Genomic DNA, 24,220 nt, shown 5'->3' on the forward strand with positions numbered 1-24,220 from the left:
GAAAAAGTGATATATTTTTGCCTTCCTTTGTATCTCTGCATGTAGCACAGCATGTCACATATTAGGCTCTTAACACTTACTAACTTGCTTTGCCCTGTCACAATTCCCTTCAAATCTTATCATTTACAATAATGATCCCTAAATTCTGAAATAATTTTAGAAAGAAACTTACTGGGTCCTTTGGTAGGAAGAGAGGGAAAGTATGGCTTCCCCTGCAATTCTTTGTGAAGTTTACTTTATAAAGAGTTCAGACAAGGGTATAAGGACATTTATCTGATTAGCCTCACATAGACAGTAGGTAGTCTCTAAAAGAAGGGATGCCTGAAGTGTATTTCAGCAGATGAATCAATTCAATTTGAGGAACCCAAAACACAAGTTTTAGGTGGACTCAAAATAGGTACTGGGTAGGATCTAACCATTTCTTACAACCATCCATTTTTCCGGAGGATCTCTGAGGTCAATATGACTTCTACAGTAAGATTTTTGGATTATACAATTTTCTAGTCACATAAAGCTAGGTTCAAACAATATTAGTAAACGATAAATATTTTCTCCCCAAACTAGAAACATTGCCATCTGCCCTGCTGCTAACCCTAAGTACTAATGGACCTTCCCATCTTCTCTGTAGATTTCTTTCCATCCTTCTTTCACCTGTTTCTTTCTTTCACTGTCTTCTTCAGTTAGAATGTGAGATCTTTGAGAAAAGAGACTGTCTGGCTTCTCTATTTGTATCCCTGTGCTTAGCATAGAACTTGACATATAGCATGTGTTTAATAAATATATTTTTCATTCACTCACATGTATATAGAAAAGATAGATACTAGAGGTAACAGAATTATGAGAGCATCTAGGACTTAATATTCATGTTATCTGAAGATTAGAAGATACCAAAGTTGTGGGAAAAGCTCAGACTGTAATACCACTAAGAGGTTTTTTCATAACAAGATGTCCACCATTCATAAATTAAAATTAACCAAGATTCATTAAAAGATATAACAAAGAAAATATTTTCTAATGACCATCTATTGACATTAACATCAGGCAGGGCATAAAACAGAGAAATGGGTTTTCAGCAAATGCAGTCATCATAGTCTTAAGAGTTCAATCACAGATTTAAATTTGAAGATGTATTCCTAGTGGATAGTGAGTTCATTCAGACACTCCTTTTTACAGATGATACATGTTGTACTGATCAAAACATGCCTCCAGAACACTGAAAAGCCTTCTGGAAGACATCTGTAAACACTCAAGCGTTTGGTCTAATCATTCACATAAGGCCACAAAGCTATTAAGCGCCTGAGGTTGGATCAGGTTCTCCTGATATCAGGGCAAGTCACTTAACCCTGCTTCTTCAGTTTCCTCATCTGTAAAATGAGCTGGAGAAAGAAATGACAATCCACACCCCAACTTTGCTGAGAAAACCCTAAATGGGGTCACAAAGAGCTGGACATGATTTAACAGGTAGAAAGGAGAAGGAACTGTAAGAATTCTCATAGAAAAGTAAGCAAAGAGTACAGCTACCTGTCAGAGGCAAGCAAGCCCCATTTTGTGATCTGTAAACCCGCATCATCGTGGGCTAGGGACCCTGCAATGGGACAGTCAAATTGGTTGGATCACAGATCCACTTGAGTATAATTAAAGAAAACAAACATTATAAAGGGAGTAAAGCCTACTCAGTGAAGTAAAAAGGCATTTAAGAAGGCTTAGAAATTCACTTACAATCTGTGAAGACTTCTCACATATGGTCTTGCCTGTTTTTCAGAAATACACTGTGGGGTTAATATAATGACATTTGAAAAAAAATCTATGGAATAAAAAAATATATTTTTCAGGAAAAGAAAAAGAAAAAGACAGGCCTCAATTTTCTACACCTCTCTCCCCTTTCTCTCTGGGCCTTCACTGCTCCAATAGTTTGCAGAAGAGTGCAAATAAAATCAAGTATTCACTTCAAAGGAAGGCTAATACATGAATGTAACTTAATGAAGATGAACACGCTGAAGGACACTTTTAATAAATAAGATGTTAGGGATACGGTTCTAACATTCCAGCCCATGTCACAGGGTACCAACGCAGTCCTCGTGCCTTTCCACGGAGCTGTCCCTCTTAGCAGAGGGCCCAGCCACTGAAAGGCACCAAAGCGGCTCCGTGCAATTCAACAAACCAGTCAAGGCCAAACGCTGTCAGCTTCATTGTAGGTCTGTACAGCCGGGCCCACGGGCTGTTGTGTCTTCCCCTCCACTCTCGGCTCCACACCCACAACAGACTTCCGCCGCCCAACCCCCGCCTAGACCGGTACCCTGACCACAGGCTCATCCACTCCCAGGGCAGGGGAGGGGCGGAGAGAAAGAGGCACGAGGAGAACTGCGGAGCATGCGTGGAGGAAGTGTTCCACGCATGCTCAGAAGCTGGGGCAGCTTCCCGAGGCGGTTAACGGCGGCGTCTCTCACACCTTCACTCCTCTTCCGCGCAGTGACAGCTGAGCTTCCCCTTCCGGCAGCTGCTGCGGAGGCGGCGGCGGCCTTTCCTTCCTGCTTAGTTACCGTTTCTTCTTTAAGTGGCCGCCTCCCGCTCATCTGCAGTGTTGACTATGGGAGCTGGAAGCGCTCGGCATCTCCTGCTCCTGTGTGCGGCAGGTAAGCGCGGGCGCCGGCGTGGAAGGAGGCTTCGGGGCGGCGAGGGGACGGAGGACGGGGCTCGTCCCCGCCCTAGCCCAGCTGCCGAGAGCCTGGGGTACGGGGTAGGAGGTGGGGGAGGGACGGAGGCGGCGGTGAAATAGGGGGGAGGGGAGTAGCAGAAGCGCGTGCGCGCGCGGAGAGCCGGGCTGCCGTCCTGGGCGGGGGAGGGAGTAGGCTGGAGGGCGGTTGCGCTACCCCACACCCCCCCTTCTAGCGTAGGCCCCCGTTGTAGTGCATCCCTTCGGTCACCCGAATGAAGCTAGGTGCCTTCTGAGCCCACCTGCCCATTATGCAGCCTCCAGAGAGAGAGGCCTTGTGGTGTAATGGGAAGAGCCCCAGGAGGTGTGACTTCGGATGTCACTAAACCTCTCCGCCCGTTTCTCTTTCTGTAAAATAAAGAAGTTGTATTAAATGTTTTGCACTCAGCTCTGCGGACTTCTTCTGCCCACCTCCCATGCTTTGCGTATGATCGATGCTTAATAAATGTATTGCATTGAATTCCAGGGCTGCATCCTATGAAAGGAGGAGGTCTCTTCATTTGGTTTAACATGCAGGGAAAAGAGTAGAGGGAATCCCATGAGAATGAGACAGGGCAATAAACAACCTGCTAAGTTGAAGCAGATCCTCACCTTAGCCTCTTAAATGTTTAGGCTAGTCTCACAACCTGGAAGAGTTGCTGTGGTTAGGGATAGACAGGAATATATCTGAATTTGTATAAAATTAGTTATTGCGGAGGGAAAGTGGCAGCATGCATCAGCGAGTTGACTTGGACTTCAGGTATAGTGATTCCATAAATCTGGAGCTTTTGTTTTTGTCCTGGTACTCCAAATTATTTTCTTCCATCAAAAGAGGGGCAGATGTGAGCATACCTAGCATGAAGGGCATTAGTAGTTTGGTGGTTAGAAAGAAGTCAGATGAAAACTTGTGTGGTAGAGAATAGCGGGTTGTATATTTTGGGGAAGAAGAAAACTGGAAACAGCTGCCACTTATCCAGAAAAAAGTTACACAAATACAGCGTACAATGCCTTAAAAATATTGTTGAATGGAATGAACTCACTCTCTGTATTTTAGTTTTATACTGCAGTGAATTAAGATTTCTGCTCATTGTGATGAAACTCTTTTGCAAAGAATATGACTTTGCCTTAAAATACAGAACCATTATTTATATGCATATGTAGTATTCCTCTTCTGTTTTTCAGTTGCTGTACTTGGGCAGACTTTGGATGCAGATGTTGTAGAAGAGTTAGATGAATCGTGAGTATATGGATATATGTATATATACATGATTTTAAAATATTACTTATTTCCTAACATTGCATGTTAGTACTGTTGATATATTTATAACACTAGACAAACTCAAAAAGCACATATGCTTGAATATAGGTGCTTTTGGGAGGTAGGCATCATTGAGTTAATAAGCATTAATTGAGTACCTACTCTGTGCTAAGCCCTGGGGATACAAAGAAAAGCAAAAGACAGTTCCTGCCTTCTAGGATCTCACAATTTAATATGTTATTCCAGAGGAGGTTGTCAAAGAATTAACTTTTTTAGTATTTTAAGCATGAAGGTGGAAAAAAAAAACCAAACCTCTTAACTCTTAAAAACTTCTTAATTCTTATGTAAATTGTAGAAAGATTACATAATAAATTTGTTGAATGGTGATTTTTTGAAAAAATACTCCATTCTTTAAATGTAGACATTGACTGTTCCAATACATGTAGTTCTCAGATGACTAACCTTTTTGGAGCTGGTAACAAATTTTCTCCTAAAAGTAGTATTACTGACTGTAGAATCACAAAATCCTATTTAACTTCTAGTGTAACTTAAGTATACTATTATTGCTACTATGACTACTAACTTCTGGTCCCTGTATTACAGAAAGAGGAAAAAGTTTCTTTTTTCCTTCCTAGATGCAGGAACAGTACTAGACACATTTTAAGAAAATGTCCCATTTATCATCATTATTTTCCCATGTTCTCTTATGCTACCCTAATCTCTGCAGCCCCTAATTTAGTTCTGTACCTCAATAACAATAATATGTGAATGTGCTTTCACTTAAATTAGCTAAATCTGAAGTTATTCCCTTCTCTTCCTAACCACACTCCAGACATTCTTTTAGTTTAGATTTTTGAAATGAACCAACCAGATTTGACCAATTGTGTAATATATTAAAGTGCTACAGCCAGAGGGTCTGTTTCAATTCCAGTTCTGATACTTATATCTTGATCTTAGGCAAATCGCTAATAGTCACTGGCCCTCAGTGAGAGAATTGAATTAGATTATTTCTAAGAGCCCTTTCCATCTCTAAAGCTATGATCATAGAATGATTTGGAAATAATAGGGAGATACTGTAGTTTATTGAATAAGGTAATGACATAGCCAGTCAGTCCACAAGTATTTATTAAGCATCTTCTACATGCCAATTGATGTGCTCAATTCTAGGGATACAAATTAAACAAAAGATAGTTACAGCTTTCAGGAGTTCAAAGTCTAATGGAGATGACATGAAACAATTATGTCAGAATAAAACATGTACAGGAATGTATTGGAGTTAATCAACAAAGAGAAGACACTAGCATTAAGGGGACTCAGTAAAGACTTTAGAAAAAGTGAGATTTTAGCTGGAACTTGAAAGAAACCAGAAAAACCAGGGGGTAGAGGAGAGAGAGTATTCCAGGGACAGTGGGAGAGTTAGTGAAAAATTCTTGGAATCTGGAAATTGTGAGGAACTTGAAGGACAATGTCACTGGAACTTAGAATATGTGGTGGAAAGGTAGGAGGAAGTTAAGTTCTGTCCAACAGAAGGTTTTATATTTTATTTTGGAGGTGTTTGGGAACCCCTAGAGTTTACTGAGTAAGGAAGTGACTTGGTCAGACCTGCACTTTAGGAAGACCACTTTGATTGTTGGGGTGAAAGTGGACTGAAATGAAGAGAGACTTGACATAGGAAGACAACCAACTAGAAGACTAGTGCACTCTTCCAGATGTGAGGTGGTAAGAGTCTGTACCAGTTTTGTGACAATGTCAAAGGACTTCCAGGTGAAGATGTCCAGAAAGTTAGTTGGTGATGCAGATCTGGGAGTCAAGAGAGACATGAGGGCTGAGTATGCTGATCTGATAGTCATCTGCATAAAGATGATTACTGTTTCCACGATGAAGATATCATCAAAAGAGAAAATGTGGGGAGAGGTGAGAGCCTCTGATAGAATATTTAGACACATCTCATCTCTGATTACATCTTACTTGTTTCTTAGTTTTTTCTAGTCCATATTTCAAAACACTGCTCCACCAAAAAAGTTACCAGTTATCTCTTAATTGTCTAATCCAGTGCTTCTTAAACTTTTTCCACTCATGACCTCTTCAGCGCTCCTTAAACTTGGTTTCCTTCTTACCTGACAACTGCTTTTTTCAGTCTCTTTTACTATTAATGGATTATCATTCATATGAACCCCATAATTTTGGGTATTCACTAAGGCCAAGTTTCAGTCCTAGGTACTCTTCTCCCTCTATACCACACTTTTTTACTTGATGACCTCGACACCTCTCAAAGATTTAATTACCTCTGTGCATAAATGTGCATATTGCCTTAGTTTTCCTCATAATATGATAGAGTTGGACTTGACCTCTTAGCTCCCTTCTAACTCTAAGTTTATGATCCTATGGTACATTTAAAGGTAATTAGCATAATTTTATTAGATGCTCTGATGTTCGTACTTTTTTTTTCTTTTTCCAAACCAGTTAGGAATTTTTATGCTAAAAATGTTTTATAAAATATCCTATCTTGACATAAACATATTAATATTTTATGTTTTTTCCTTGATTACCTAAAAATAGATTTACTGATTATAAATGACCTGTAGGTCAATGAACAAATTTTTAAAATGAAATCAGATACAATCCATGTTGTGAGTGATGAACAATCAGACACTCTGTAATGCAAATGGAGTTTGGTTTCATGTCAGCAGTAGGGAAGAATGACTATTAGATTTATCTTAGTTTTTCTACTTTAGAAAAAGAAATGAAACATTTCTCTTAAAAGTCAGATTTGCCGTCTTCCTTAAAGCCATTCTGGTAAATAATACATTTGAATGTTAAATTTTGCTTTCATAATAAGTCTTTTGAAGTTTTTTCTTAATGTTTTTACATACCTTAAAAAATGTTGTTAGCGATAAAGGCTGTTTCAGGGTCTTGAAAGACATTTTAATATCACTTTGCAGATGTGATTATAGTAGGTTTTATTGACTAACCCTGTAAAAATTAATGTTTTTACAAGTCCTAATTTAAGTCAGTTTATTTAATGAAGATGTTCTTTTGGTAAGATATTTTTGTCCAGTAACTCCTTGATTAGACTCCAAGTATTCCTAAAAGAACTTTATAAGCACACATGTTTTCCAAGTATGTTGCCACATTACTTTAGTTAATGAAGTAAAAGCATTTAGTAATGGCATTTAGTTAACGCAATTTTGGCTACTTAAGGTGTATTTAATACAAAAGTCATAGTGATAACTTCAAAAAAATTGGAAATTAATATAATTTTGAATCACATTATTCCTTTCTTGAAAATTAGGACATTTACCTTTCTCTGGTATTGTAGAATTTCTGTAGTTCAGAGGCAGTAGCTCAGCAGTTGTATTTACTATTATTATCCATTACCTTAGATAGATTAAATGACAGTGACCCACAGTTTTATCTGCCTTATCTACTCCTTTCCCTTCATATATTAAGTTTCTACCCTAGTTAAGGCTCTCTTGCATGGATGATTGCAGTAATCTCCTTATTGTTTCCCTGCCTCCAATTTCTCCCCTCTTGGTTCCATTATCTACACTGATATAAAATTTACATTTCTCTTCTTCATATACTGTACGTTTAGCCAAACTTGTTTTCAAGCTTTTTCTTATATACATCATTCTATCTCTTGCCTCTGTGCCTTTGTACAGTGGTTCTTCATAGCTGTAATATACTATCTCCTCACTTTGGCATCTTAGAATCCCTAGCTGACTTCCAAGTACAAGTCAGATACCATATCCTGCAGTGGGTTTTTCCTGATATTTCTAGTTAATAGCATTTTCTCACTCTTAAAATTACTCTGTATTACTTGTGTATATGTTGAAACCTCTTTTTCCCTTATGCTCCCCCCAAACATATAAGATCCTTGAGGGTATGGACTGCTTCATTTGTGTTTTTTGTATACCTGTGCCTAACACAGTACCTGTCACATAGTAGGTACTTAATCAGGGCTTGCTGAATTGATTTGAATTAAATTTAATTGGTCAAAGGCATTCTTCTTTCACTTTCTTCTTCCACATCTTGAATATTGACTTACTAGACATTTTTACTATATTTTACACCTTGTCAGCCATCATTATCTTTAAGTCTAGGCAGCTAAATGATGTAGTAGATGTGTGTTTGTCCTTCCTTGCCAAAGAAGACCATGACATCAGAGAAGTAATGACATGACTTGTATTTGACTTTGTTTTGAGTAAGGGAGGGCTGTGCAGGTCACCAGCTTCACTTCTCCTCCAGAGCCATTTGAATCCAGTGACTAGATATTCATCAGGATGACTGGAGATGACCCAAGATGAGGCAGTTGGGGTTAAGTGACTTGCCCAAGGTCACACAGCTAGTGAATGTCAAGTGTTTGAGGTGAGATTTGAATTCAGGTCCTCCTGTCTCCTGCATTGGTGCTCTATTCACTGCACCGCCTAGCTGCTCCTGTGTAGTAGATAGAGCTTGAGAAGATCTAACACAAATTAAAATCCAGCCTTAGAAACTTAACTGTGTGACTCTGGGCAAGTCACTTAACTGTTGTCTTTCTCAGTTTACTCATTTGTAAAACAGGAATAAAAATAGTTGCATCTACCTCCTAGGGTTGTTGTGAGAATCAAATGAAATCATATTTATAAAGTACTTTGCAAACTTTAAAGGATTATATAAATGATAGCTATTATTATTACTATATGAATTAACAAAATAGTTTTATTGTCCATAGCTTTCTTTGATTGCATTATCTACTTTTGACCTTTGACATTTCTGACACTGTTTGGGGGGGAAGGTAAGGGATCATGTCAGGCTTTTGCATTCATTATTTCTTTCCTATATTTCTGTCTTTTATACTTCTTAAACATTTTATTGGTGTCTTGGGTTTTTATTTTATATACATTTTCAAATACTTCCCTCCCCTTCCTCTACCGAGTAAGCCATCTCTTCTAAAAATGATTTAAAAAAAAAAAGAGAACAAGATAGTTCATCAAAATCGATCAGCACATTGATTGTATCTGATAGTATATGCAGTAGTAGAATATTTATTCCCCATCTAATAGACTTCTGATTCTTTAATGGAATTTTCTAGGGGCCAATTTGGCCATTATAATTACAAGGCATTCAGTTTTGTTTTCTTTCTATTTAGTTTTGGTTCTAAGTAGTTTAAAATTTCTTATTTTCTTTTTTGAAACATTTTTATTGATATCTTTTGCAACTTCATTTCCAGATATAGCCTTCATGTCTTCTTTAGCCAGATCCCATCCCATGACAAAGCCTGAGTTCGAAAGGTTTTGCAGTATTCAAAACTATAATTCCCTATGACTGCAAAAAAGGCCGAAAGGTATATTTTTCATCTCATCAGGGTTAAGTTAGCTAATTAAAATTTCACTTCTTTATAAGTTTTGACTTTTGCACACACAATAATGTAAAGCATTTTGCAAATTGTCAACTGTTATATAAATTCTAGTTGTTAGTATAATTGTTTTCTTGATTCTGCATATGTCAGTGTGCTTTAATTCTTGCGTGTTCATGACACAGCCTCAGTTCATGTCAATAATAATTCCATTACAATTATGAACATCAATTTGTATAGCCATTACATGACTGATGTTCATCTATTTAGTTTCCAGTTCTTTTCAACTACAAAAAGTGCTGTTACATATCAAGTATTTTGGTATATGTGAAACTTCTGTTTTTATTTTTGACCTCCTTGATGTGTGTGCCTGGCAGTATGATCTCTGACCAAAGACTGTGGTCATTTTAGTCATTTCTGAAGCACAATTCCTATTTACTTTCTAGAATGATTGCACCACTTCGTAACTCTACCAGTGTGAATTTTTTGTGTGTGCGCTGGACTAAAAATAATAACTTAGATAAGATGAGTATTTCCATTTACAAAGTAAAACAGAAAGAGGAAACTGTACATGAAACTATGAACCTTTAATATGTAAAGATTGCTTTCCTTTTTAGATAAAAACTTTTCAGATAAAACTTTGTACATATGATTTTTAGAACCATTTGCTGGTCTGTTTCCTTCTGGCCTTTGGTCTGTTTCCCTTGGTGCTTAAAAAAAATGTTTCAGTGATCCTTTTATTATTTGTTGGCAATACTTTCACTATCTTCATTTCCTTTTCTCCTCCCTCCAAGTTGAAAAAAAAAGGAAAGAAAGAAAAACAAAACCCTAGTAACAACTATCTATAGGCAAGCACATAAAATTCTCATTTTAGTTATGCCTGAAAATTTACGTCTTATTCTGTTTATTTTCAACAACTTCTCTAACATGGACTATTTTCAGTTCTTCTTTTGAAAACTGTTCTTGCTTTGACCACACCACTTATCCATTGGAGAATGGTTCTTGTTTTTATGTATGTGGAGAGAAAAAAAAGAGAGTATATAAAATGTATATGTATGTGTGTAGGGTATCCCCAAAGTCTTAATGCAGCTTTAATCTATTAAAGCTTAAAATAGCTGTTAAAGCTTAAAAGTGCACTAAGATTTTGGGACTTTGTGTGTGTATGTATGTGTATGTGTGTATGTGTTACATAGGCCATTAGATCATTATCAGAGAAATTTTGTTGAAAAGATTGCTATTTTTGTTAAAAGCATTTTATAGTTGTATAATTTCTGTGTGTCTTAGCTCACAGGAAATATTTTCTTTTTGTAGATATTTTGAATATAATTTCTCTTTTATCTCTTCCTCCTGGGTTTTGTGGGTGATGTGAAGAAATGCTAAGGATTTATTTTATACTCAATTTTACTGAATCTATGTGTCTTGATTATTTTTTATTGATTCTCTGGAGTTTTCTAAAGAACCCATCATATTACCTGCAAATGGAATTCATTTTGTTTCCTTTTTGCTTCTTTCTCTCAATTTTTCCCTCAGTTTTTGCTGTAACTGGCATCTCTAACTATATCAAATAATACTAGTGAAAGATAGGTATTTTTGCCTTACCCCAGATCTGAGCTTCTTGTATTTTTTTTCCCATTGCAAATAATATGAGATGGAGTGTCATGGATGGGTAACAGGGAGAAGGCTAGTTTCTATGGATCAGAGTGTGGAAAGGGGAGTGATGTCGATCCACTAGGCCTGGAAAAATAGGTTGGGACCATCATTTAATAGGATTTTAAACATAATCAGAGGTGTTTATGTTTTATCCTAGAAACAATAGGAAGCCATGCAGTTTGGTTGTATAGAGAATCATATAGGTCACATCTGTGCTTGAGGAAAATTATTGGCAAAAGCACATAGAATGTAATATAGTGATAAGAGATTTGGTGCACAGAGATTAATTAGGAGGGTAATAATCTCTAGGCATTATGTGATCAGGGTCTTCAGTAAATGGGTAGCTGAGTGGAGAGGAGAGGTCAGAAGTGAAAGATGTTGTAGTGGTAAAAGTGGCAAAATTGGCAACTGGTTATGTGGGTGATAGAGAGTCAGGAAGAAGGTAGGTTTTAAGGGGATGTGTGGTGTGTAAGATGTCTCTGGGACATCAGGTTAAAATATTCAGTAGATACTTGGTGATAGTAGACTGAAACTTTAGGGAGAGTCTGAGGCTAGATATGTAGATGGAAGAGTCGTTTGCAGAGGTGATAGTTAAACTGCTGGGTGCTGATGAAGTTACTGAGAGAGTATGGAGAGATAGAGAAGAGGGCCCAGGATAGAACCTTGGGGAGCCCCTGTGGTATGGGGGCATAATATGGATAAAGAATCAGCAAAGATTAAGAATGGGTTAGACAGTAGAAGGAAGTGAACCAGGACAGAGTGTAATATCACAATAACCAGAGAGGAAAGGGTATCCAGGAAAAGAGGTTATTCAGTACTATTGTATGTTGTGGTTTGTCCTTCGTTCTCAAAGAGGACCCTAACATCAGGGAGATGATGACATGACTTGCAATTAACTGACTTGAGTGAGGAAGGGCTGTGCAAAGTCACCAGCCTCATTTTCTGGGTCCAGTGGCCAGATATCAATCTGGACGACCTGAGATGGTCCCAGATGCAGTGGGGCTTTAAGCTAAGGTCTTTCCAGGTTCTCACTTTGAGTGAGGCAACACCTATTCAGTGAACAGCCCTCTGTAAGCAGTCAAAGGAAGAGGACTTTAATAAAAAAAAAAAAGTCTACCTGGGAGGGGAAGACCTCAGGGTGTGTGTGTAGGGACTAGGTAGAGAAGGATCAGAGTTGAGAAAATAAAATCCAATTTAACAATTAAGAGATCATTTTTCAAATTTGGAGTGAGCAGTTTCAAATGTATTATTAAGTTAAAATCCAGATTTCAAAGGGCGTGAAAGGAGAGGGATTAGGCATATAACAAATGCAGACACCTTTTTCTAGGAGTTGAGCTGGAAAAAAATGAAGATAGAGGACAATAACTTGTAGGTTCGGTTGGATTTACCCTAATAGGTAGGGTTTTTAAGGATTAGGGAAGCCTGGTATCTTTGAAGACAATAAGGAAGAAACTACTTGATGCAGAGAGGTTTTGAGATTCAAGAGAGAAGGGCATGATTGATTATACATTCATATAGGCAATATGGGAGGGGATGGGATCCAAGTGTACATATAGAATTTGTTCACTGCAAGAAGAGATGCCTTATTGTCACAGACTAGAGGAAAGGAGGAGAAATTAGGAGGTGATGTCTAGGGGTTTTGAGGAGAAGAGAATGAGAGAAGGTAGAGGTCATACTGAATGGCTTGAGTTTTTTTCAGTAAAGTAAAAGACAAAGTCAGTTGAGAGAGGAGAAATGAAGAGGATATTGAGGCCGGGGAGGAAAGAGAATGTTTGGAATACCTTCTGTAGGGAGTGAGATAGGGCATCAGGGAGGAGTAAAAAAAAATGCTTTGCTGTGGTAAGGTCCCAGTTGATTGGGATCAGATAAAATGAATTGTAATGTACCTAGTCAGCATGATGTCAGTATTTCCTCCAGCTTAGTTGAGCAGCCCAGTAGGTATGGAGATAATTAAGGTAGAAGTAATCCAGCCCTGTGGTTTTGCAAGAGAAGAATAGCAACAGGAAAAAACAGGCAAATAATTCAAGAGCAGTAGAGAATTGAAATGGCTGACTTTTGGTTGATACTGAAGAGGGTAAGACTGAACTGAATGGTTGGGTAAAATGCCACTGACTATTACAGAGATAAGAGGAGAAAGAGGAGAAGCCATAGTGGTAATGTAGTAATAGGTTCCAGGTAGGGAGTGTTATGATGAGTTATAGTGTAAGTAGTAGTATAGTATGATTTCCATATATAGAATGTGTGAATGTGTGTGTATCTATATATAGATATCAGAGTTTTTTGTCTTCTCCTTTGGGAAAATGTATTATAAAATTATAATTTGAGCACATCCATAAATCAGATGTATTTTTTTTTTCTCTTTTAGATTTAAGGACAATCGGAAAAATAGCATTTGGCTTGTAGATGTGAGTATATGACTTTGTAGCAGGTTTTCTTTTGGTTAATACTTTTTGTGTTACTTTCTGCCATTTTTTTTCCTCCCTGAAAGAAATGATAGGAGACTTTGAGTTTTATATCTGAGTAATGCTTAAGTGTGTTGAATCAGTACTTGTATAGATTAATAGAGTAGAATAATCTGAGAATTACACCAAATTTTTACTAATAGTGCTGACCTCAGAATCAACGTCAGGGAACCAATTTATTAGGTAATACCATCTTATAATGTGACCCTTTTAATACATCATTGCCAAACCCTCCTTAGATGAGATCCACATTAGGTCTATACTATACCTTAACTCCACTTTGCAATAAAAGTGTCAGTTGAGATTAGAGAGTAATTTACTTATAAACCAGACCTCCATTTGTCTAAACCTTAGCAAAGAGGGTTAGAATAAATCAACAAAGTCCACGGATGAACCCCCAACTAAATTTTTGTCACTTGTTAATAACCAAACTTTTAGGTCAATTTCTTTCTAACTGAGTATTTTGTTAGAGGTGCAAATGATGAGCAAAATTGAATTAATTTGAGTTTCACCTTAACTTCCTTTCCTCACTTTCAGGTCAGGGGATAAGTTTAAATCTAATGGCATGGAAGGGCTACGGACAATTTATTATGGCTCTTCAACAGGTGGACCTGGCCAAGACCCCAGCCAGCTGGTGGCAGAAAAGGTCAGGTCCCTACCTGGTTGGGTGGTCAATGGATATTTCTTTAAACAGGCCAGCTTTTTCCAGTCCCAAAACAGAAGCCCTGGAAGTTCCCCTATAGATATGGGGGGAAAGTCAGGGAAGCCCATAGCAGTGTGGGGATATAATGAGAAATCTAATCTGAACAAAAGAGCTGTAATTGCCATCAACTATTAGTCTTCTTTTTGTATTAATTTGACCTCAGTGAATATAAAATATAAGCATATTCACTTGGGATTAATGACATCTGCACTATAAATAGTGTAAAACAAGTATCTATTTCCAGTGAACTTGGTATGATAATTTTTAAACATTTATGGAATACAAATTATTAACAGGTAAAAAAATGGAATTCTCGATAGTTCAGTGGCCCTTTAAAAAATCAGTATAATATTTTGCTAGTGTTGCTCTGACAATTGGGATCACTGACTTTTTAAAAAATGTTATCTTGCTTGATTCTAGTTCTATGCGCCATGGTGTGCACACTGCAGAAGATTGGAACCAGTTTGGAATGAAGTTGGTTTAGAGATGAAAAGGCTTCGGTCTCCAGTTAAAGTTGGAAAGATGGATGCTACTTCCTATACTAGTAAGCCTTCTCTGGATGTTTTAATATGCTCATTATCAGGAACATTGATGTAGTATTTTATACATAGTAATAATAACTCAGTGGTGAAAGATTAAGCAGTAGCATTGTCTTTGCTCTTGAATCTTCTCATACAATTACTATTAGTAATTTTTGAGATGATTTCTACATTAAATCAAATCTTGTATTACTAAACTACTATTAAACCTTGAGTTAGACACTTTTGGGATACAGAGGGTAAGGCATAGTTTCAGTCCTCAAGTTGCAATTTAACTTAAGGAGGTAGAACTTACTATGGAACAGTTTGAGAATATTTATATCAACTCTGAGATCAACTGTGAGATCCTAGCCATAGATAGGTACAATAGAAGTTCAGAGTAGGAGAGCTCTAAGAAGGTTTGATGGAGGAATTGAGATTTGAGCTGTGTGTTTCTTAAAATGATTTAAATAAATAGGAGAGGAAGAAAATACTCCCCCTAGGAAAAATAGCTGAGCAAAGGCACAGAAGAGAAATGAATATCAGGTACATACCTGATCTGTTCTGAATTCTCTTGTTTTTGATTTAGTACCACAGAGTTTTGATGATTTCTGTTTGTTTTATAGTTTGGCTCTGGTACTGCTGCATCTCTTTTGATTGCACTATTTTCTCAAATTTCCTTTTTTTCCTGAACTCTTTTACTTCCTGATGATGTCATTTTTTTCTAGCTATCTAAAATACTTTTGTAGTTTGTCATGATACTGGATGAGTAAATTAATTTAGATATTATTGTCATTAAAAAATTATGTGGGCAAGTTCTAATCATGAGTGACTAATACTTTTTCAGTTACTCTGTCTTCATCTTCTGTTAAGAGTGTTTTGTAGTTATATATAGTCGTTCTGTGTGTGTTTTGTGGGTAAACTTGAGGTATTTTGAATATTCTCTTGTTATTTTGAATGGAATTTCTGTTTTCCAGGTGAGTTTTGTTGCTAATGTACAGAAATACTGATGATTTTTATGGGTTATTTTATATCCTGTACATTTTTAATGTTGAATATTAATTAAAATTCTTTATTTTGGCCTTCATATCATCATAAAGTGATGACTGTATTTCCTTTTTGCCCATGCTTTTCCCTTGAATTTCTTTTTCTTATATTGTGGCTATAGTTACTTTGGGACAGCTACCTGATGCCGTGGGTAGAGTGCTGGGTCTGGGGTCAGGAAAGCTCCTTTTCCTAAACTCTGACCTCAGATACCTACTAACTACATGACCCTGAGCAGGTCACTTTGTCCTATTTTCCTCAGTTTTCTCATCTGTAAAATATACTGGAGAAAGAAATGGCAAACCATGTTAGCATCTTTGCCAAGAGAACCACAGATTGGATCACAAAGGGTCGGACGTGGCTAAAATGACTGAACAACATATAGTTACTTTTCCTAGAACTACGTCAAATAATATTGGTGATAATGGTTATCCTTACTTTATATGTGATCTTACTGGAAAGACCTCTAGCTTTTGTCCACTTTTATATTCTTTTAATTTTTTTTATTTGAACTTAAACGCCAAATAAAATGGGCATCATAATGTATAGTAGAACTTAAAAAAAAGGATTGTGCATGGAGCTGTTAGAATTCTTGTGTAGAATTTGATTTTCTTATGTGTATGAGTTCATCTTATAGCTTTCAAATCTGTTCCGTTTGTTTCTTTTAGCCTTCCTTCTGTACTCTTCTTTACATTAAAAAAAATAAAAACAGATGCCTCACTTCCCTTCTTCATTGCTTTTCCCCCACCCTATCCATCATCTTTCTGTGAAGAGGTGGATAGTATGCTTCATCAGTTGTTTAGAATCACAGCTGCTCAGTGAATTAATTGGAATTCTCAAGTCTTTCAAAGTTGTTTTTCCTTTGTTGTTATTGATTTAAACTATTCTCCTGTTTCTCTCATTTTACTCTGTATTGCTTAATACAGGCCTTCCTAGTTTTTTTCTGAAAATGTCTATTTCTTCATTTCTCATAGTGTAACAATGTTCTATTATATTTGTACTACCACATTTTTGCATCTATTCCCCTATTGATGCACATCATCTTAATTTCCAGTTCTTTGTTGTTAAAAAAAAAAAAAACTGCTATAAATATTATTGTACCTTGGGTCCTTTGCCTTCTTCTTTGATTTCCTTCTGTAGTAAGCATAGTAATCTTATCACGAGGTCAGTGTTTTCACTTTAGTAATTTGCTGACATGATTGCAAATTGCCTTCAGAATGGCTCAACATGTTCATAGCTCCACCAGTGTTGCACTAGTATCCTTGTTTTCCTTCACCCTCTCTTTAAGTTGTCATCCTTTTTTGTCATCTTTGACAATATGTTGTATATGGGGTGGAACCATAAAATTACTTTAATTTGTATTTCTCTAATCAGGAGTGATTTGGAACATCTTTTCATATGACGGTTGATTGCTTGGATTTCTCTCTTTGAAAGCTGTCTATTAAATATTCTTCAACAGTTTATCAGTTTTGGAGAATGTGTCTTGTTTTTATATATTTGAATCAGTTACTTATATGTTGGATATGATACTGCTCCTCATTTAATGATTTCCCTTCTAACTTGAGCTGCATTGTTTCTGTTTGTGCAGAGACTTTTATGTCATTAAATTATCCATTTTACGTTCTGTGATCTTCTACTAAACCCTTGTTTAGTAATGAATTCTTACTCTATCCATAAATCCAAGAATTAATTTCTTTCTCCTCTGATTTGTTTATGATGTCACCATTTACATCTAAGTCAAATAATATTTGGATCTTATTATGGTATATGGTGTAAGGTCTTAAACCATACCTAATTTGTCAGGCTGCTTTCATTTCCAGCATTTTTTATGAGTAATGAATTCTTATCTCAGATGTGGTCAATTTTTGCTAATATGGTATATATGTTACTGAGAAACACATGCTTATTTCTGTTCCCATTAAGTAATCTCCAGTGATGTAGCATAATCTAAATTTTCTGAAAGTATTCATGTTGTTAAGCTTTCTTGTTTATTTTGCAAATTTTTCTAGGTATGAAAGGAATACATTGAGATTCTTCCATTATCATTTGTTGTTTATTTTCTCCTGTATTTATTTATCTTTTAAGTATTTAGATGATCCTGTCTTTTGGTACATAAATATTTAATACTAATCTTGATTATGGTACCTTTAAGGATAATGTAATTTCTTTATATTTCTTTTAAATTGTGTCTGTCTTAGCTGTTACCTTATCTGAGATTCTGATAATGGATTATGTTCCAACTTCTTATTTTAACTTTGTGAGAATCTTTGTTTCAGGTATGTTTCCTGTAACAGTCTCTTGTTTGATTCTGCTTTCTAATCCGTTCTGCTATCCTTGGCCCTTCTATGGGTGACCTTATCCCATTCGCTCTTATAGTTATCATAATCATAACAGCATTAATATAGTGCGTTAGGGTTTGGAAAATATTTCACATGTTATCTCATTTTATACTTGTAACAGCCTTGTGGTAGGTGCAATTTTTGTGCTGATTATACCGATGAGGTAACAGGCTGTGAGCTTATTTTACTTGCTCAAGGTCATAGAACTAGCAATTGTTTGAGAAAGGATTTGTGCTTGTTTTCCTATATCCAAGTCCAGTTCTCTCTTCTTTATTGTACCTGGTTGATGTTAATTATGTATTCCTTCCATCATGTGTCTTTTTGTAATTTTTTTCTCTTTGTCTCTTGTCTCCTTTACAAAAACAGGTAGTAAAGGAAGATATTGCTTAATACTGTTGAACTATATATAATTTGATCTATTTTATTTATGACTAGTTCTTCCATTACATTATTTACTGTCTTGCTTAACCTCCTCTACCCTTTACTTGTCACTTTTATTTTTAAGATGTCAAGTACTGATGAATATAGTGTATTTCTACACCAAACTTTGTCTAGACTTCTTTGTGCTGTTCAAATGCAAGTGTGTTTCATGTGATTTCCATTCCTCCACCCATTCCTCTGTGTTCCTCTTATTTAACCCTGCTATGTTTGAGGCATTAAGTTCCCTCCCCTTTTTCTTCCTTTCTTCCATAGTAAGTTCTCTTTGCACTCTTTTTTTATTCTCTTAAGAATTATCAAAACAAAATTAAATCAGTTCAGGCCTCTGTATTATTTAACTCTCTTTGTGACCTTTGAAGATAATGGACTACCTGAATGCTGAACTGCCTTGGCATTGGTTTGGGTCTGCTTCCTGCAGGGCTACCTGAGTGTTGTATTTCCTGGGAGCTGAATCTGATTGGTTGCCAGGTCTTGTCAATTTCACTTTTATAATATCTCTCATATAAACCACAATGTGACACTACCACTACCATGGTATAGGGCCTTATCACCTTGTATCTGGACCATGAAAACAACCTTTTGGTCTCCCTGCCTCCAGTTTCTTACTGCTCCAGACCATCTTTCAGTCAGATGTCAAATTGATCTTCCTAAAGCACAGGTCTGTCCATGTCACCCACCCCTCCTCCCCACCCTCTTTCATTCAGTTAACTCCAGTGTCTCCCATTTGCCTTCAAGATAAAATATAAAATCCTCTGTCTAGTATTCAAGGCCAATATGAGAATTAATTTTGCTTAGCCACTTATATTTCTTATATTGGTTCCACCCTTTCCCCCCATGGAAGGGGTGAAGTAGGGAGAAAAAATACATTTATAGTAATTGAAATATATTGTATTTAAAAGATTTTTTTAGTCTTTCATATGTGGCCTCAGACACTCACTAGCTTTGTAGCCCTGGGCTAGTCACTTAACCCTGGATTGCCATTCCCACCACACACCCCTCAAAAAAGAAAAAAGAAAACAACTATGGTGTTTTTTTTCTCACACCCAAAAGACTTACAAAGATGATACCAAAGAAAGAAAGCAAAAGTAACAATTCCTGGAGAGGATATGAGAGGGTAGGCATAGTAATTCGTTGTTGGTGAGGCTATGAAGTGATTTGCCATTCTAAAAAGTAATTTGAAACTATATCCATAAAAGTCACTATAAAATGGTAGGACTAATTTCCTATCCTTCTCTAGTAATATGCTAACCCTCTCCCCTGTACAAGTTAGGCAAAGGTACTGAAACTATTCTTGAGACTTAAATGACTCTGGAGACTGGATGTTCATGCTGTTAACTTCATTTCCTATTTGAGTACCAAGCAGCCAGGAAAGGGAACTTTCATCAGTGGAAGTCAACTTGGAGTGTCCTTAATGCATAAGTTTTTTGAATATTCTTATGTTCCCATGGCTAAGTAAAGTGCCTGTTGTTAACTTCTGAATGACCTATGAGTATCTCATTTTGTTCAAATATTAAACTAAACCACGATGGGACTAAGCCAGTTCAGGCCCAACCTAGAACACTATGCATACTGTTTGACCCAGTGACACAGACATCATTCTAGGGACTTACCCCAAAGACAAAAGAAATTGTGGTATATGAATGTAAAGAAATATTAACATAAAATGAAAAAGGGACTGATTCAGAGGTAACTGATAAAAACTATGGATGCAGAGTGAGCTGAGGAAAACAATAACAATTTCTAGAATATTGCAACATTGTAAAGAAAAGTCCTCCTGACTCCATGGTGGTGCTCTCTTCATTCAGCTGTTTACCTGCCCCTTCCCTCCTAGAGTTGTTTTAATTTGCATTTTGCTTATTATTTGGAGCATTTTTTCCACATGATTTTTGATAATATTTTTATTCTTTTGAGAACGAGGTGTTTGTATCCTTTCACCACTTATTTGTTGTAAAATGGCTTTTTCATCATATGTTAAGCCTCTACTGTGTGCCTGGTGTTGTGCCTAGGTTCTGAGAATATAGTACAAAGAATGGAACAATCCCTACTTTCAAGGAGCTTAAATCTTGTAATGTCTGAGTTTATTTCTTGTATTTCTAGTGTTTACTGTTTTGATCTGTAAAGGATGTGTTTATTATTTTAGTTACTAAGAAGAATTTAAGTGCCTCTCTCTTCCAGGCATGGGATACTAAGAAATACAAAAGAATCTCTGCTACCAGAAAGTTTTGGAAAGGCTTCTTGTGGAGGTGGGATTTTATTTGAGACTTGAAGGAAGCCAGAAGGTAGAGATGTGGAGGGAGGAGAGCATTCCAGGCATGGGAGACAACCATAAAAAATGCCCAGAGCCAAGAGACATAGTGTCTTATTCATAGAACAGCAAGGAGTTTAGTGTTAGAGGATAGAAGGGTATGTGTAGGGTATACAGTGTAAGATGACTAGAAAAGAGGAAGTAGGGGTAGGTTCTAGTGAACTTTGAACACCAGAGGATTTTGTATTTTATCTTGGAGATGATAGCAAACCACTGGAGATTATTGATTATGGGGGAGATATAACTGGGACCTATGCTTTAAGAAAATCCCTTTCGGAGCTGAATGGAGAATGAACTGGAATGGGAAGAGATTTGTGGCTGTCAGACAAACTAGCAGGTAATTGAAATATTCCAGGTTGGAGGTTATGAGGACCTGTGCCAGGGTGGTGGCTATATTAGAGAAAAAAGGATATATTGGAGAGATGTTGCAATGGTGAAATCTACAGAAGTTGGCAACATTGGATATGGTAGGTGAAAGATGGTGAGGAAACAAGGATGACAGTGAGCCTGGGGGACTAGGTGCCCTCTATAGTAATAGGAAAGTTTAGAAGGGAAAAGGATCTAAGTGGAAAGGTAAAAAGTTTAACTTTAGACTTATTGAATCTAACCTCTGTTAGAGAATCGGTTTAAAAAATCTGAAAGGCAGTTGTTGGCAGAGTTTAGACTATAGATGCCACCTGGGACACTTTTCTAGATCCAGCCTTCACCATTCCTCTATTCATAATAATTCCCTCTGTCTTTGCTTCTTTGTTTTTTGCTTTATCTTTTTTCCTATATTCCAGTCTCCTTCAAAATCATCACACTGGGAATCAGTCTTGCAGACTGCACTTGGTGGTTGACCAGATTTGCAGTTAGGCTGGAGTATTTTTTCCTACTTGATTAAATCATCACCTAATCCCTTTCTTACACTGATAGCCCCTACCTATCAGGGTTGTTGTGAGGATCAAATGAGATTATAGATGTAAAGTGCTTGGCACACCTTAAAGTATGATATAAAATGTTAACTTTCACTGTTGTTACTATTAGTACAGTTGGTAGCTAGCACTGGACTAAAGAAACTTGTTACTCTAATCAGCTATATGGGTATATTGTTCTTGATTGTCTCCAGAAGAGGGTACTGAGACTCTAAGACTGCAGCCTAAAGAATACTGCCATAAAGTTTTCAGAGGAAGAAATTAAAGCTATCTATAGTCATATGAAAAAATGTACTAGATCACTGTTGATTAGAGAGATGCAAATCAAAACAACTCTGAGGTACCACATTATACCTATCAGATTGGCTAACATGACAAAACAGGAAGATTATAAATGTTGGAGAAGATGTGGGAGAGTTGGAACACTGAGTTATTGTTGGTGGAGCTGTGAGCTGGTCCAACCATTCTGGAAAGCAATTTGGAACTATGTCCAAAGGGCTACAAAAATGTACATACCCTTGGACCCAGCAATATCATTTCTACAACTGTATCCCACAGAGATCACAAAAATGCGAAAGGGTCCCACATGTCCAAAAATATTTATAGCAGCTCTCTTTGTGGTGGCCAAGAACTGGAAATCAAGGGGATGCCCATCAATTGGGGAATGGCTGAACAAGTTGTGGTATATCAATGTAATGGAATACTATTGTGCTATAAGAAATGATGAATAGGAAGATTTCAGAGAAACCTGGAAGGGCTTATATGATCTGATGCTGAGTAAAAGGATCATCAGAACCAGCAGAACTCTACCATCTTCTCCGCCCTGCCCCCCCCCCCCAAATGTTCCTATCATGTTGTGCTATCCTCCTCCCTCTATCCTTTAATACTTTGACCCATGGGCAGCTAGGTGGTGCAATGGATAGAGCACTAGTGCTGGAGTCAGGAGGAGCTAAGTTCAAATCTCACCTCAGACACTTGACACTCACTAGCTGTGTGACCTTGGGCAAGTCACTTAACCCTAATTGCCTCATCCTGGGTCATCTCCAGGCATCCTGATGAATATTTGGTCACTGGATTCAGATGGCTCTGGAGGAGAAGTGAGTCTGGTGACCTGCACAGCCCTCCCTCACTCAAAACAAAGTCAAGTGCAAGTCATGTCATCATTCTCTGATGGCATGGTCTTCTTCAGCAAGGAAGGATGAACACACAATGCTTTGATCCAACACCAGCAGTTTGGAGCTTTGTATTATTGTTGCCATAGGGTTGTAGCCCCCAAGCAGGCCTTTGCTCCTAAGGCTGCCTGTTAGCCTTCCTTAGCCTGGAGCCTGGGTCTTCCTGACACTGGAAAGAGAAGGGGGCAGGGAGACTGGAATCTGGGGTGGGGGTTTATTCTAAGTCCATGTTGTCTCCTTAGGTGTGTTAGCAGTGCCTCATTGCTTTAGAGATGAGGGAGGGGTTCTGAGTGAGCTCAGAGTTAGTTCTATAAAATGGAAGTGGTGTGAGATAATTCAAAGTGATCAAATACATCACTGTGCATGTCTTTGTCTTTCAATAGCCTCTGATACTTTGTTTTACTGCAGTCTATTTCCAAACTATCTCCACTGTTTTGGTCAAAAATATTGTCAGATTCTCTAATCTAGTGAATCTTTAGTTGTATGGACCCCTGAATTACATAGGTCTTCCGTGTTGCTTTCTTCTGAATTTGGAAAGCTGTCAGAGTTTTCTTAGGAAATGGAGATAGTTTTAGTTTTTATTATAGAAACATTACAGAAAATGGTTACTTAAGACAGCTAATTTGATAGCTGAGTAGAAAATGGACAGGAGGGAGAAACTTGAGGAAGGAAGGCCAGCTGAAAGGGTGTTTCAATAGTCCAGTTATGAGATGATGAGGGTCAGCACCATGATGGTGTCAGAGGAGAGATGTTATGAAGGCAAAAATGATGAGACTTGACGACAGATTGAACATGGGGATTAAGACTGAAGGATTGAGGTTGATGTTTAGGTCGTAAACCTGAGTGACTGACTATATCTTAAAATCATTTCAAGCGATCTTATTTTTCTCTTCTCAGTCAAGGTTGTAGAAAAAGCTGCCACACTAGTGAAGATTGGTGTCTTTAGTAGTAATAGAGAAATTAGGATGAGGGGATGGTTTGCCAGGGTGGGGGGAACAATGATGAGTGCAGTTTTGGATACCTTTGAGTGCCAGATGTCTATAGAATATCCACTTTGAGATGACTAATAGGCAGTTGGAGAAGCAAGACTAGAGGTCAGGACATATAGATCTGAGAATCTGGACATAGAGATGAGAATCTTCTGCATAGAGCTGATAGTTGAACTCCTGTAAGGTGATGAGAGTGAAATAATAGAAGAGGGACCAAGACAGAGCTCTGGGGGGATGCTCACTATTAGCGGGCATGACCTGCATAAAGATCCAACAAAGGGGACTGAGAAACAATAGCAAGATAAGTAGGAAAAGAACCAATACAGAGTAATGTCATGGAAACCTGGAGAAGAATAGATTATTAAGGAGAAGAGGGTGATCTACAGTTTCAAATGTAG

At 37.3% G+C, this 24,220-nt stretch overlaps 1 protein-coding gene across 3 annotated transcripts in view; it reads left to right on the plus strand.

Annotated features, from left to right (window-relative positions):
- The first annotated feature begins 2,508 nt into the window (after positions 1 to 2,508).
- The window catches only part of TMX3 (thioredoxin related transmembrane protein 3), an 87,885-nt gene continuing 66,173 nt past the window's right edge, over positions 2,509 to 24,220 (plus strand). For 2 of the 3 annotated variants that reach the window (XR_011966006.1, XM_072604139.1), the window contains exons 1-4: positions 2,509 to 2,633; positions 3,875 to 3,929; positions 13,304 to 13,343; positions 14,524 to 14,647. Coding sequence is in view for 2 of the 3 variants with exons in the window: in XM_072604139.1 (XP_072460240.1) it covers positions 2,588 to 2,633; positions 3,875 to 3,929; positions 13,304 to 13,343; positions 14,524 to 14,647 (265 nt within the window). In the remaining variant the exon portion in view is untranslated. Of the gene's footprint in view, positions 2,634 to 3,874; positions 3,930 to 13,303; positions 13,344 to 13,937; positions 14,047 to 14,523; positions 14,648 to 24,220 lie in introns of all 3 variants that reach the window. The other variant, XM_072604141.1, reaches the window with a different exon arrangement.

This window comes from Notamacropus eugenii, chromosome 4 (genome assembly GCF_028372415.1).
Source record: "Notamacropus eugenii isolate mMacEug1 chromosome 4, mMacEug1.pri_v2, whole genome shotgun sequence".
Lineage (NCBI taxonomy): Eukaryota > Metazoa > Chordata > Mammalia > Diprotodontia > Macropodidae > Notamacropus > Notamacropus eugenii.